Below are 15208 nucleotides of genomic sequence, written 5' to 3'. Positions count from 1 at the left end.
AACTTGTTTACAAATGTGTGATCTTTGTAGCCTGTACATGTGAACTAAAGAGCCTTAACCCGTAAACCCCTAAAGAACAAATAGGCTAAATGGTTGTGCTTTTTAACCAAACCACCTCAAATTCCTAAATTTGTAAACAAGAAAATTCTGTGTGTGAAGCAGTTTTATCATTTCCGTAGAAATTGTTATCAGAATGTTATTGAAATTCCTTTATTGTAAATTCAACATATAATATATTTTTGTTTATAATATTAGAGTATAATAATAATATACAATCTTTTATCTTTTGCCATTGTGCATTTTTTGTATTGAGTATAAAATATATTATTTTACGATGTTTTTACAATAATGGTAGTCCTCATAAAAGTGTTTAAAGCACAATGCTTTTTTGCACCAACCACATCGTACAATTGCAATGTTTGTGCACCCTTCTATTTCACAATGTGTTGCACCAGACTTTCCAAAACTGAAATCTATAGGATTATCAAATTTATCTGGTTTTTCATTGACGTAACCGCTTTTATACCAGGAATATTTAAACAAATCTATATATCTCGGTGAAACAGTTGGTTGTGAACCAATGATTGAAGTTTAATTATATTATTTCTCACATGTAAATTCATATCATGATCCATTAACATTACATTATCAAAAAATGTTCGGACAAAGTTTTTCCAAATACGGAATCCATAGACATCAAGTGGTTGTATTTTTCCTGTGGTTCCAGTTGGAATCTTTTTTATGTTATTTATTTTATTTTGTGGCATTGTTTCTTCTATAACTTTGTCACAATGACCACTCCAAGAATCAAGTATTGAGTGATGGCCTACATAGGGATAAAATATTTTTTCCAATCAGATTTTGAAGTGATCTGCAATTAAACGAATTACTAATTAACTGATCAACGATATTACAATGTAAAAATTGTTATTAATTCCCTTACTTGTTGTTAATTTTCAAGATTTGGATGCTTCCACGTACACGTTTTCTGGTCTAAATATGTTTTGTTCTACAATAGGGCCAAACTTGCCTCTTGGTTCTTTTAAAACAAGAAATAGCGGTGACAACAGTTGTCCAGTAGCTGATATTACTGGCTGTATAGTATAACTATGCGTTGTTGCTGAAATTGACTGTACCAGACATTGCACTTGCTTTTCTCCTTCTACTTCTAATGTTCTTCCAGAATGCATTTCTAGCTGAAATCCGCTCTGATCTGTATTATACAAATTTTCGAGTCCAATCCTTGGTATATACGATTTAACGTCATCGATAAATGCTTCAGCTTTAGCCGTAAGTTCTGCACTACTTTCTAGTGTTTTTCTTGTTATGAACTTATTTATTTTCCTAAAAACTATTCGGTGTGCTTGCTTAAATTTGAGTAATCAATGTTTAGAAGCTTTGAATCTAATATCATCAAAACCAATTTCTTTTTTAGCTTGTAAGGCCCATCAAATTATATCTTTATCATGGATAATTGAACCACTGTCGAGAGCTGCTTGAAAATTATCCAGGGTATACTGACAAATTTGTGCTACTTTTTCTCTATACGTGCCACCTTTATTAATTGAATGAGCCCAACGACGTAGCTGACTAATAGATGATACTTTTTTGAATCTGTTTTGCACTGTTTTGAGACTTAAATTTTGCTTCGTTTTGCTACTTCTCCAAAATTCTACAGCTCTTTTTTTGTATTCAAAATCTAGTTCTTCATTATCTGCTGTACATTGATTTGTTGGTGCTATATCCGGATCAGGAAAATGATGTTGCACTTCATCTTCAATTATTTCCGCATTATGGTCTTTATACTCTTCTTGAAAATCCAAAGAGTCATCAGTAATCATTTCTACATCGTTGAAATCATGTGTTGCATCTATTAAAATTTCTTTTATTTTTTCGGCCAACTCTGTTTCATGATATAATTCGTGACACTATCTGGTATATTTAACGTTTGAAAGTATGCTAATAATAAGTTTAGAATGTTTAACGGATTAATTTTCATTTTTCAATCTAAAATGAAAACAAGCGGTAAAATTTATACAAGCTGTGTTTTTGCATGTAAGGCACAACTGCTACATTTCTACCAGAATAAAACGAGTGAATGTAAATTGAATCAAATCATTAATTTATGCATTGGAGAAGAATTCTCGTTCCACTTTGTGATGTTCGGAAAACTCTATTTTTGGTTCACTTTATAGGCGCCGAAAATGGTAGTTTTTAATAATTTTTTTTAATAATGTTTTTACTAATTATTTTTTACTTTTAAAATTTATAGAAACTTTAATTCATTTTGAAATTGAATAATGTAAATCTATATAAAATCACTAAAGAAAATTTTCTACAACTGTATGATACCACTGACAAACAAAAAGACGTACTATTCGTACTTTCCGGTATCGAACTAGAATACCCACAAAACTCACTCACTGCCGAAAAAATAACACAGGCAGCTGAGGTAAACACTCGATGAAAACAATCTAAAAAAAGAACATACTGATTCGCACATATTGTCAACAACTTTAAAAAAAAAACGCTTTTTGGGGGTTAACTTTAGGGAGGTTTTTACCCCTTAAAAGTGAAAATTAGCCGATAAAAAAAATACGTGTCTCTTATTTTTTCATGTTCTACAACATATATGAAAATCATCAAAATCGGTGAGTTCGGGTTGGGTACCTCGCAGAATACTCAAGAATAAAGAGACTTCCAGATAATGACGAATATTGACTTAGTTCTTAGCTATTGGCAGGTCCCTCTCGGCAAACAGTCTCGTCCGTTCACGGGTTTTCTCTTCGGAGGCCGCACTTATCACTTTTGTGTAGTTCCCTTTGGAACAAAGGTGGTTAAAAGGCTTAGAGGATTTTCTTATCGATTTTGCCGATGATTGGCTGTGCATATCACGAGATTTTGAAGAACACTTATCACATCTTGAATTATTATTTGAACGTATTCTCCTGGAAGGAGTAACTATAAATTACAGCAAAGTTAAATTCTGTAGGTGCGAGATAAGATTTCTCGGGTACATTCTCACGACTAAAGGAATAAAACCCGATCCTGAAAAATTACAAGGCATTCGCGACTTCCCTCCTCCTATCAATCAGAAACAACTTCGTGGTTTCATTGGCTTACTTAATTTCTCAGCTCGTTTCACTGCGCGTTTAGCAGCTGAGCTGCACCCTCTGTTGCGTCTGCTCAAGAAAGGCGAGAAGTGGAAATGGACATCTGAGGACGATGAGGTTTTTGCAAAGCTATGGGTTTCACTGGCGAAAAAACCATAAATTTAAAAAAACAATTCAGTGCCCCAGACGGACTCAAACATTTATTGTTGAGGATAAGCAAGCAGAGTTCCAACGACTGCGGTGAGAATACGATGGGACTATGCTTCCCCCTCTCCCCGTCCAACTGCGGCCAGCGTCGACGTCGCGGCTGCGGCGGCTACGCCCTCTTCTCTGTGTGCTCCCATACGAGACGGAATAACGCGAGGATAATTCCACTGTACAATACCGATTCAACACTCACCAGACATTTAGAGAAAATCCAATATCAGATCAAGAACAACTTACACTTTCTTCGATCTATTACTCCGCCTTCTCCACTACAACAACTCTGCGTATTATCTCCTCTTTATGATATCGGTACTGGCAATATTCCTAGGAATGCGTCCTGCTCGATTGAAGGATGAGAGAATTCTGATGAAGAAGGAAGTCTCCTCCTTCCCACTATCCTGCGCGTCTCCGGAAAATCTTAATCCGCGCCCTCTATAATAATTAGTATTGGCGCGAAATCATCGGCGTCATATACACGGACGTTATCTCTTACGCGTCCAATGAGCGAGAGAGAAAGAGACAGCGTACGCTATACCGCGAAGTCGTCATATGTCCTTTAGTCATAATTCCGACAATCAGCAGACGCGGTGCACTGGACTCTCCCGTGTACATTGGGACGTCACAGTGCGGCGACATGGCCCTGATAGTGGTGCGCGCTAGTGGTGTACAAGCGCTCTCCCACTACCAGCATAGTCTCGCGGCGGAAAGTATATTCGCGCGCGAGTCCCTCTCTACGCGCGCGCTATATCGCGGCGCGTTATTCCTCTCTTTCTCACTCTCGCATCGTCGCGGTTCCCTCTCCCGCGGCCCGCCGCACTATAGCGGAACGTACAATGATGCGCGTCGGCGATGCGCACTCGTCATTTATACTCCGATCGCGCGCGGTGTCCTCCTCGAGGGGGTTTACTTTGTGATTCGTCGCGACTGCTAGTGCCCGCAGGGTCAGGTGTGTGGCTGCTGTATCGGTACAGCAGCCCACTACACCTGACACGACAACTTGGCGCTAGTCTACACTGTAATCTCCTGCTAGACCGCAGGGGAGCCACCGCTGCTCCACGCGGTTAGCAGGTGAGGTTATGCTCCTCAAGGAGACAACAACAATTAATCGCGGGTGATCTACCGCTGCTCCGGAGTTGCGGGAGTGTATTATGTGTACGCGTGCAGCCGAACAGGCTGCACGTCGCAATGTTCAACACCGTTATTTTTAACGGATGACTCTTCTCGACAATTTCACCGAAGAAAATTTTGAAAAAGATCAATTTAACTATTTATTAAGATAGATGCAAAGCCACACTTTACTTTAAGCGTTGGTTTGCGGCTGTGACGTCATCAAACTTTTAACTACAATAAACATATAGTTGTTGAATTTCATTATTTATTATTTTGTTAAGCGCGAGCTGTAGAACAAAATTACCGAATAACTTTTCAAAATTTATTATTATTTAATAATGTTTACTGACACACAGTCAGACGAACGCCCATACGCATCCGCTTTTGGCCACTAGGTATGCGTTACTTCGCACCGCAAGTCTATTAAAACAGTCGTCTTCTAAATTTTTCTTCTTCCTTTTCACGTATTTGCGTTTCTCTGACAATTATAAATTTCGTTAATTTGAAATTAAATTCTCTGATTATTTCAATATTGGGTATATCTTCCTAACTGTATGACAAGGCGTACAACTGTTAATCGCTTGTTGTCAACACTTCTTGGAATTCTACCTTTCGGGCACCTGACGCTACCTGTATTCACGATACTTTTCCCGACACAAATATTTGTCACAACATATATATATATATATATATATATATATATATATATATATATGTCACTAATATATATATACAATATACATACAATTTAAAATTTTTGTTTTTTATAAATCAGTTGCATTTAAGTGATCTACATTTATACCTTTTTTTATACTATAACAGGTTTTTACAATTTTTAACCTGTAAACAAGTTAAAAAGTGCCCTGTTGTTGTGTACAGTAATTTTTTAGATGTTTATAAATGTAATAGACTTACAACTGGTGCAATGTGCAAGATTCACAGCCACAACTACAGGAAGACGTTTTGGAACAGACGGAGGGAAATTGGTAGTATATATTTAACCTATAATATATGACTATAATATAATGTATTTCCGGGTATTTTTTTTAGGGACGAGGACGAGGACTGATGCGGAGCTGGTGGTGCTCCAGCTGGAACACCAAAGCCGGACATCCCCAGCATGATCCGCCTATTTCGAACAATGGGCTTCAAGCTCCGTGAGTTTGAAAAGGGCGATCAGCTGATCCCAACGAACGACCCGCTAAAAAATGGAAATTTACAAAACGAGGTTTCTCCAGTTGATTTGATGTTTTCACTGTCCAGACGTGTTTATTCGTGCTTGGGAGAAGAGGATATTCAAATATCTCCCAAGAACGAAAACACATAGAGATGGGATTATCTTTACCAATGAAATTCAATAGCTAAATTTTTTGTTTATCAGATGCAATGACATATGGCATTAACCATTCTATCTTCGATATTTTTACTTCACAATCTTCATAAGCAGTTACACCAGATGTCGTAGTACCTTCCTTAGAACAATGTTGCAACTCTATAAAGGGATCCTTTCCAGATTCTCCAAATACTCAACAAATGTATCACTAATGATTTACTATGTCACTATCTACGATATTGCAAAAGCCGAACACTAATTAAGATTTTATGCCGCTAATACAAAGGTTAACTTCGATGCTGTTATCACAAAAGCTGAATTTCGAATGAACATGGCCGCAACTATGCAGTTACGCCAGCCCTCCCTTTATCATCCATCTCTTTCTATTTTTCAGTTTGCGCACGCATCGCTTATCATAGCTTGGCTCTCACTATGGAGCTTCCGCAAATATGAAATTACAAGATTAGATTGATAATTACATTGTTTTAGCTCTTGAGTCGTCCGCAGCCGATCTCTCGAGCTTCGTCCGCAATTTATGACAACCTGGAGGCTTATTTTCTCCATCGGCGTTGTCTTATTTAAATCAAGCCGCAGATTTACATGCGCAGGTACACGTGGCATGTGTCGCGTTGCTCGCGTCGTTTCTGCTGGCGCCGCGCGCGGACCAATGTCTCCCTCTTCTGCGCTCAGCTCGGCCTCTATCATCCTTCAGATACATACAATATATTAGTGGTATCACAGCAGGCTACTGAGAACGAGACAGATGGGGACAACGCAACGCTACGGCTTTCCCCTTCGCAGGTTTGGTTGATCTCGATGGAGTTTTCTTCGTTAGCAAAATACTGTTCTACAAACTCGGGTTTAATATCGATGCTCAACTGTTATTTTATGTTTTCAACAGCGCTGGCCTTCAGGGATTCTTCTTTTATTTTCTTTCTTTATTTCTTTCTTTTATCTAATTTTCCAAAAATAGAAGCGATAGTTTCAGTAGGGGGGTATATACCAAGGGCATGCTCGTACTAAAGCCACTTGGTTGTTTGTTATGTTTTTGGTTAAGATTAAGAACAGCTTGTTTAAGAGCTACTATTCGCGGTTCTCCTACAATTGTATCATTAATTTCTATATCAGAGAGATTGAGAACTTCGTTCTTGTCTTCGTCGAAAAAATCTTTCGGATTGTTTGAGCGGTACTCATAAAATTCTTTCTTACTTTTAGTGTTACGTCCAGATGACGCAATTCCACCTCTACAAAAATAATTTGAATTCTGACCGTTTATTTTACAATTTCTTAATTTAAAAGAAAGTTTATTCCTTTTAGCAACCGCGTACGCGGTCACATCCTACCGGAGAAGGGAGGAGGATTGCGAAATCACTCTTATTGGTAAAGCTTATAAATTTTGCAATTCGTGTTTATTATTCAGAATAAAAAAAAAAGGTACCTTAAAATGTGTATGCATGTATGTGTGTGTGTTTTAATGGACGTGGTTTGCTTCCGAGGGAGATTAGATTAGATTAGATTATAACTTATTTATTAACGCCCTCGCCTGAGGACCAAAGAGCGTGATGCAAAAAACAGCAAAATATATAATATTTACAAAGAAGTTACAAATGTATGAGTTATAGTAACTCACGCTAATATTAGAAGTTATTCGCAGATAATAGTGTTGCGCTGGCGCGGGAACAGATAAAAGAATTTATCTCTTAAACAATGGGATATGGTACAGTAAATTACAAAAGAAAGTTTATAATCGCTTGCAAAGTTTTCGCTAAATGAGGATCAATTAGGCTACATATTTCTCTAGTGTTAATAGGTACTCGAGTAATGTGACCTTAAAAATGCTAATTGCAAGTGTAGGGCTAATCCGAATGCTATTAGGTATCGCGTCCCAGAAGTACACCCCTTTAATTGAGAATGTGCGGCAGTACATCTCAATAGCGGCTTTGGGAATTACGAAAGATGAAGGGCTTGATCTAGCCGATCGGCGGAATAGTTTAAACAGTATTTGACCAAGTAATAATTACTTCTCTGATCGAGGGATAGTCACTTTAGTCGATCATAATAGGGCTTAAGCGCTACATCTTTCTTCAATTGAAAAATATAGCGTACCGCTGTATTACATAATCGTTGGAGCTTTATAGCCAAATAGTCAGGAAGGTCGAGAAAGACTAGGCAGGCATAGTCAAAGTGCGGTAGAACTTACGAGCTATGCTTTTAAACCGCTTATCAAGCTATATCCCTTGTACCGGAGGCAGTAGAGAGCGTAGTGCGCTTTAGAGTAAACCTGGGAGATATGACTATTCCACGTGAGAATTTTGGAAAATGTTACTCCAAGATTTTTTACCTTGTCAACAGGTGGGACTACAGAGCCGTCTACTAGAATAGGGGCAATTTGACTCACGTCGTTTCGCAAGTGATGCTGAGCAGTGCCGATAAGTATTGCTTTAGTTTTAGCAACATTTAAAAACAAGCCATTTTCACCAGTCCAGTTTACAACTAGGCTGGCGTCCTCATTTTGCTTAGCAACCGTGGAGTCCAAATCTCTGGGCGAGCACTGGATGTCGATCTGGAGATCATCAGCGAATAACATGCAGGTCTTGCTACAATGTCTCAGTACTGATAGTATCGAATTAATAAAGATAAGGAAGATCACTGGACCGGGAGACGAACCTTGAGGCACGCCAGATGTGTTTGGCAAAAATTGCGAAGTATTCCCATCTAAGTCAACTACTGCCTGTGAACGACCAGAGAGATAGGAGTGAAACCAAGAGATAGCCTCGTTAGAGAAACTGAGCTTTTTTAATTTTATCAGCAGAATCTCATTATCGATGGAATCGAATGCTCGTTTGAAATCAAATAATAGTAGCAAAGTTAGCACGCCATCCTCCGCTCCACGCCGGATGTCCTTAGCGATTTTTAAGAGCGCAGTCTCCGTACTATGGTTGCTCCTAAAACCTGACTGATAAGGCGAGATGAGGGAATTCCTCTCAAGGTACTCAATTATTTGCTTAGTCAGCAGCGTGTAAAAAACCTTGGCAAAGTGGGGGATATTTGCTATTGGTCTTGTTTCAGACGCCGAATTTGGAGTGGCAACCTTACTGTGAGGTAATATCACAGATCTTTTCCAGATCTTGGAATAGCTGCTGGTATTTATTGAGAGGTTAAACAGATCACTGAAGAATGGGGCAACCATCTGCAAGATATCTTGGAAGTACGATAAAGAGAGACCGTCACAGCTTCGATTACGAGCTTTCGGGAGGCATTGATGCATCATTTGTAATACCTCGATGCTGTCGAATTGCCTAAAACTAAATTTCTCGGTGTCAGCCGGAAGCTGAAATGTGGAACCCAGTAAAGTTTTGAGGGAATCATCAGAACAATTAATTCATTTTTTATGAAAATATGCAGAGGGAATTTAGATTTACCGCGTATTAGACCAACCCTACGTAAGAGACTCCAGCACTTAAAACGGTCGAGGCAGTTATGTGACAAATAGTCATTCCGAGCTTTCCTAATATCGGCTTTGACTTGCTGCCTTACCAGGCGATATTCCTCGTATAAAAGTGAATTTCGCGTTCGTTTCGCACGCATTTTGGTCTTTCCTAGGTAATGCGTCGTTTGCATTCGCCGATGTGATGCGGAATTATTTCTTTCCTCTTATCTTCTCGGAATATATGGAATTTTGCCCATTAGTCATCGGTTATGATTCTGGAGACTTCGCTTGTTGTTTTGATCAGCTCTGCCTCACCGCTATCGGACGGAACTTTTATTTCTTTTTTTTTCTATTTATTTCTCTCTCTTTTTCTTGCTCCAAATCGTCGTCGCGGATCATGTGTCTGATGATGATCATGTCTAAGCGCGTTCGTGTGCGTGTGTGTAGTATATCGAGTATGTGTGTTATATTTTATTTTGCACCTGTGATGTCCATTATTGTCGAAATATTACACTATTGTACGATATTCAAATCTCCCGCCTCCCAAAACCATAGGCATTCGGCGGAATACCTATGTCGCGGAGACACGTGTCGCGTACCGCGACTCTTGTCTTGTTTTCCGCTGGCACTGCGGCTTAATTAGTCCGCGCGATCTCCCTCCACGCTCGGCTCGGCCTCTATCCTCCTGCAAATACATACAGTATAAGTATGTTTTCTAGGATGCCGAGTGCGAGTGAGACAGAGAGGAGTCACGTGACGCGACGGCCTTCCCCGTCGCAAGTCTCATGATTTAACCTGCGTATGAACTCGTGAGTTAGATGGCCCGCATAGCTGTAAGATGCGTGATTTAACTCTTTCTTACTGTCATATCGGTGTGTGTGTGTGTGTGTGTGTGTGTGTGTGTGTGTGTGTATATACGCCTATATCTCAGTTTTCTACGCAGTAAATTATAATCTACTAAGTCTTATAGTGTAAATAAAACCGTATCAATATTAAACTAAGTTTTCTCAGCTACTTAATCCACGAACAACATCAATTTTGTATAAATTATTACATTCTAACCTAAATTTTGATAGTTAAAGCATCAACAAATTTTCAGGCTCTTCGATGTCGCACTGGAACTAACAATTGCATTCTTGATTTTTTTGGAAATCAACCTTTATGCGTTTCTTGTCGTTATAATAAATGCGTCGAATTAAACGTGGTAATGTATTAACCATGTTACTTTATTATTATATTTATATTAGTATAAATTTTGTTTTTTGAACTATCTTTGATATAATGATACGTGAGATAGGGAGAGGGGAAAAGAATCACACAATGGTCATCACTTTATTACACCTATATTTCGCCCAGCCCTTCCCTACAACGCGGTGGCAATGATGCCTCCCGCGCACAATGTAGCCACGCAGGGCTTATGTTGGCGCACTCATGCACGAGCCGCACTCGTGCAGCAGACGGCAGGCCTCAGGCCCAGGTCCAGTCCGTTGACGGTTGGCTCTCTCTCTCTCTCTCTCTCTCTCTCTCTCTCTCTCTCTCAAGGCCCTCCCAATCATTGGCGAATTTATTCTTAATCTTTTTAACTGCTCCTTCGCTCAGGGGATCTTTCCGAGTATCTGGAAGCAGGCTCAGTTGATCGCGCTAAGAAAGACCAGTGCTCCTTCCAGTGTTAAGGACTTTCGTCTGATTGCATTGCTCTGCTTCCTCTCAAAAGTACTCGAGAAGATCGCGCACACCCAGATCACGGAGTATCTTAATAAAAATAATATAATCGACCCCTTCCAGGCCGGTTTCCGAAAACACCACAGCACACAAACAGCGTTAATAAAATTGACTGACGACGTACGCATGGCAATTGACAAAAAGAGGGTGACGCTTATGCTGCTGTTTGACTTCAGCAAGGCCTTTGACACCATCTCACCTTCCAAATTACTATCTAAGCTGAGGCAGCTGGGGTTCTCTAGGGCGGCTCTCCTGTGGATTAAATTATATTTACAGGGACGATCCCAGATGGTAATTTCGAATAAAAGCGGAGCTTCAGAATGGCTTGAAACGAATCTGGGAGTTCCACAGGGTACTATCGTTCTGTCCTGGGACCCTTGCTGTTCACCCTCTATGTCAACGACCTGCAAAACATACTCGACGGCAACACAATTAAACATCTTTTTTACGCGGATGACCTCCAGATCTATCTACACACCAACAAAGATAACTTCCTGGACGGCGTGGCTCGACTGGCAGAAGCGGCGCGGCTGGTTTCTGACTGGGCGGAGAGCTCCGGTCTGCGGCTTAACTCCGGCAAAACCAAGTCTATATTTTTCGGGTCCATGAAGAACGTTAATGATATTAAATCATGGAACTTGCCTGGGGTTCCGCTGCCGGACGGGGTCATCGTCCCATTCAGTGAGACGGTCGTGAGTCTCGGTGTTGTACTGGATAGCAAACTGACCTGGAGACCGCAGGTGGATGCTATCACGAAAAAAGTTAATAAAGCCCTATATAGCCTGCGGTTTATCAGAGGCTGCACCACTGAAACTCTCCGCAGAAGGCTAGTTGAGACACTTATACAACCACACATCGACTACTGTGCTGTGACTATCCTAGACGTGTCTAACGAACAACGAATACGGATACAGAGACTGAGCAATTCGTGTGTGAGATTCATCTTCGGGGTTAGGAGGGATGAACACATCAGGCCCTACCGGAGGCGTCTGGAATGGTTTTGCACTGATTCCAGAAGACTCTACTTTGAGGCCATTCTATTATACAGAATAACCCGGATCGGTGAGCCTTCGTATCTGGCCTCGTTGTTCAATAAACACAAGCCCAGACCCTCCGGTAGGGGAGTTCCCCAGGAGCTGAGCATCCCTACCGTGAGTACTGAAACCGGGGCTAGGGCCTTCCAGGTCCAGGGTGCTCGGTTCTGGAACTCTCTCCCTTCTGCTCTGCGAAACCTGCCATCACTCGCCTCCTTCAAAGGGGCATTACGGCGGCACCTGCTGGCCACTGAAACGTGACAACTCTGAGCCCTCTGGCGCTGTATTTTTTATTTTTTCATTAATCTAGTTTTAATCTAGTCAGACTCGGCCCGTGGCCGTAAAAATTCTTCCAGTACTGCGTAATTTTTCTTTTTTGACTTCAAACGTGTGATACAGATAGGTCTTTGACCAAATCTTAAGTGTACAGCGTAGTGCTGGAGGAGTTTAATGTGATAATTATATATGACAAAATGTGATCTCATGTGATTTTATATGACAATATCTTTTATATTTGTTTTATATATTTGTTAGACTGTATTCGACACAGTCTCTATGATCGTTATTATATTATTTTTCTTTTGCTTTAGCAAATAAAGACCTATCTATCTATCTATCTATCTATCTCTTGCGTCACACGTACGCGCTCGACTCGGTTCCCGTCGGTCGCCGCGCGGCCAATGTGATCTCCCTCTCTCTCTCTCTCTCTCTCTCTCTCTCTCTCTCTCTCTCTCTCTCTCGCTCTCTCTATCGCGCACGCTGGCTCGACGCCTCGCGTGGATGACGTCGAGGTGTGCGCCCGCACCGCACACCACTCTCTCGTCTCACTCACTCTCTCTCACACACTCACGGCTTTCTCTCTCTCTCTCTCTCGCTTACTCGCTCTCTTCTCGGCTTCCGGTAGACGTCCGTCAGTGCTTCCGTCGTCGTCTCCAGGACTCCTCCCGGACCTGATGGCGGCTGGCGGCTTCGGCTCTCCCACGCCGATGTTGCTGGCTGCTCTCGTCCTTTGGATGTTGGTGGCGGACTGGCCGGCCTCCTCCCTCTCGTCAGGATGGTCGCTGGCTCGTCCGGGCGTTGGCACTTCCTAGTGCCAACGCGCTGCTCCTGAAACACACGCGCGCTCTCGAACACTCTTGGGAGACTCTCCCAATCTCCTCTATTCGTCGACCTCGGGTCGACAAGCAGATTAGAACGCACTCAACTCTCACAAACGTCGACGTGCTCCGTCGACAGTCGTGAGAGAACTCTCTGATTTCTCCGCTCGTTCTCGCGCTCACTCTCCTCTCGTGCTCGTCGGGCCCGCGCTTCTTGCTGGCTCCCCATTGGCTGCCAGTCCGCGCGGATAGCAAGCCGCGCATCGGCGCCCGCTGATTGGCTCGCGACATGCGGAGGACCTTTCAGCGCGCGCGCCGACGAGGCTCGCTCTCGCGCCAACGATGCTCACTTTCGCGCCGACGATGACGGTTAGCTAGCCCGTTCCCCGAACTTGAGGACAGGCCGGCGCCGACAACAACACGTCGAATCGCTTGTTTCTTCCGCGCACTCAGGGCTTGGCCGCATCGAACGAGATTCTCAAGGCAGAGAGAGGGATCGTGCGAGGAACGATGATTGGGATTGGCGGTAGCCGATGTGTTGTCCTGATGGGTGATGCTTCGGCGGAGCGCTGGGAGAATGCCATGCAGATGAGCGCTCGAAGCGCTGAGAGAGCGGCGCTGTGGGTGAGCGCCTGGGACTCCGGGAGTGGCGCTGCTGGCAGGCGCCGGAAGCGCCAGGGAAGCGGCGTTGTTGGTAACTGGAGAGGGCCCGCTGCGAGGCTGCTATCTGCAATGGCTGCTCCCCGTCCCGGCTTCTGCGTTGCGTGAAGAGAGGAAGGGCGTAGGTAGGTACGTCGTGAAGGTCGTCTTTGGAAATTAAGATTTCGACTGAATCGTCAGAGTTGACGATTTCGAAGTCGAAATCCCCGTTGACTTCGAGCTCGTCGTCATCTCCCAAGAGCATGTTCTCGTCCACGTCGTGTGCGTAAGTCGTGTTAGTGTGGTGTTGAGTGTGGCGTTATTGTGTAACGATAGTGTGGGTGTTGTTGTGTAAGCGATAGCGTGGATAACGATAGTGAGTGTGTACTTGTGAGAGTAACGATTGTGCGTAGTGGAGTCTGTGTGTTAATGATATTGGTGATATGTGGATGAATGGTTCGATATTGTGAGTGTGAGCGTATGTGTAGTGATAGGCTGGCGTTTGTTATATTTCTTTAAATCCGTGATATGTATGCGTGGCAATATTTTTCCGTCTGCGCTCACTAGCTCGTAGACTAGTGGTGAGCTTATTTTCGTTATTGTAAACGGTCCTTTGAATTTATTTGTCAACATGGCTGCGATGTTTTTGTCAGCGTTTGATAGTACTCGGTTTTTCAATAATACTTTCTCCCCCGTTACAAATGTTACTACGCCATGTTTCTTGTCGTGGTAGTGGGCTTCTTGGTTGTGCGCTGTTTCCATTCATGCGCGCTACCCATGTCAGTTCGTCAGTCTTGTCAAAGTCAGTGTGTCGATTTCTTTACGCAAGTTTAAAGAAGATAGCGGTTCACGGCTGAAGTTGAGAAAGGCTGGCGTGACACCGGTGGATGTATGCTTAGCAGTGTTGAAGACGAAACGAAAATCGAGCAGGTGGATGTCTCATTCCCTATGGTCTTGGCCAATAAAAGCGCAAATTATAGTTCTCTGTACCTGTATCATCTGTATCATCATTCTCTGTACCCTATTTACCCTCAACGGGGTTTGCTTGAGGTCTATAGGGGGGAGTATTTGAATGCTGAATTTTTAATTCTTTCGTTAGTTCGGACATGATCGTAGTATATGGGCCGCTATGGAGAGACAGGGGCGTGGCCTAACTGACGTCACCGCTCCCGTTGCTAGCGCCAAGTGTTTATGTAAACAAACACCATGTTTATATAAACAGTAGCTGATAAGGTCAATAAACATAAAAATGATTTACGACCGCTACTGTATGAGTGTGTCATCGATGGGTGCAATACTTTCTTTATTTATAAATAATTATAAATAATTTGTAAACGGAAGCCCATGTTTATATCAACAGTAGCTGAAAGGTGAATAAACATGATTTACGACCGCTACTGTAAGAGTGTATCATCGATGGTAAATAATTATAAATAATTAGTTAACAAAAGCTATATCACGCATACGATGCCATCAGATTAAGATGATTCATTCTCTGTCATAAAACAGTCTGTCATCGATGG

General features: G+C 42.1%; 1 protein-coding gene across 3 annotated transcripts in view; it reads left to right on the top strand.

Moving 5' to 3' along the window:
- LOC116417957 overlaps window positions 1-15208 on the top strand; it is a 246042-nt gene that overhangs the window by 96180 nt on the left and 134654 nt on the right. For 2 of the 3 annotated variants that reach the window (XM_031933154.2, XM_031933152.2), the window contains exon 5: window positions 10293-10397. In XM_031933154.2, coding sequence (XP_031789014.1) covers window positions 10293-10397 — 105 coding nt within the window. The remainder of the gene's footprint in view (window positions 1-10292; window positions 10398-15208) is intronic. The other variant, XM_031933153.2, reaches the window with a different exon arrangement.

This window comes from Nasonia vitripennis (assembly GCF_009193385.2).
Source record: "Nasonia vitripennis strain AsymCx chromosome PSR unlocalized genomic scaffold, Nvit_psr_1.1 chrPSR_random0001, whole genome shotgun sequence".
Lineage (NCBI taxonomy): Eukaryota > Metazoa > Arthropoda > Insecta > Hymenoptera > Pteromalidae > Nasonia > Nasonia vitripennis.
This window is presented reverse-complemented; position numbering and strand designations above follow the sequence as displayed.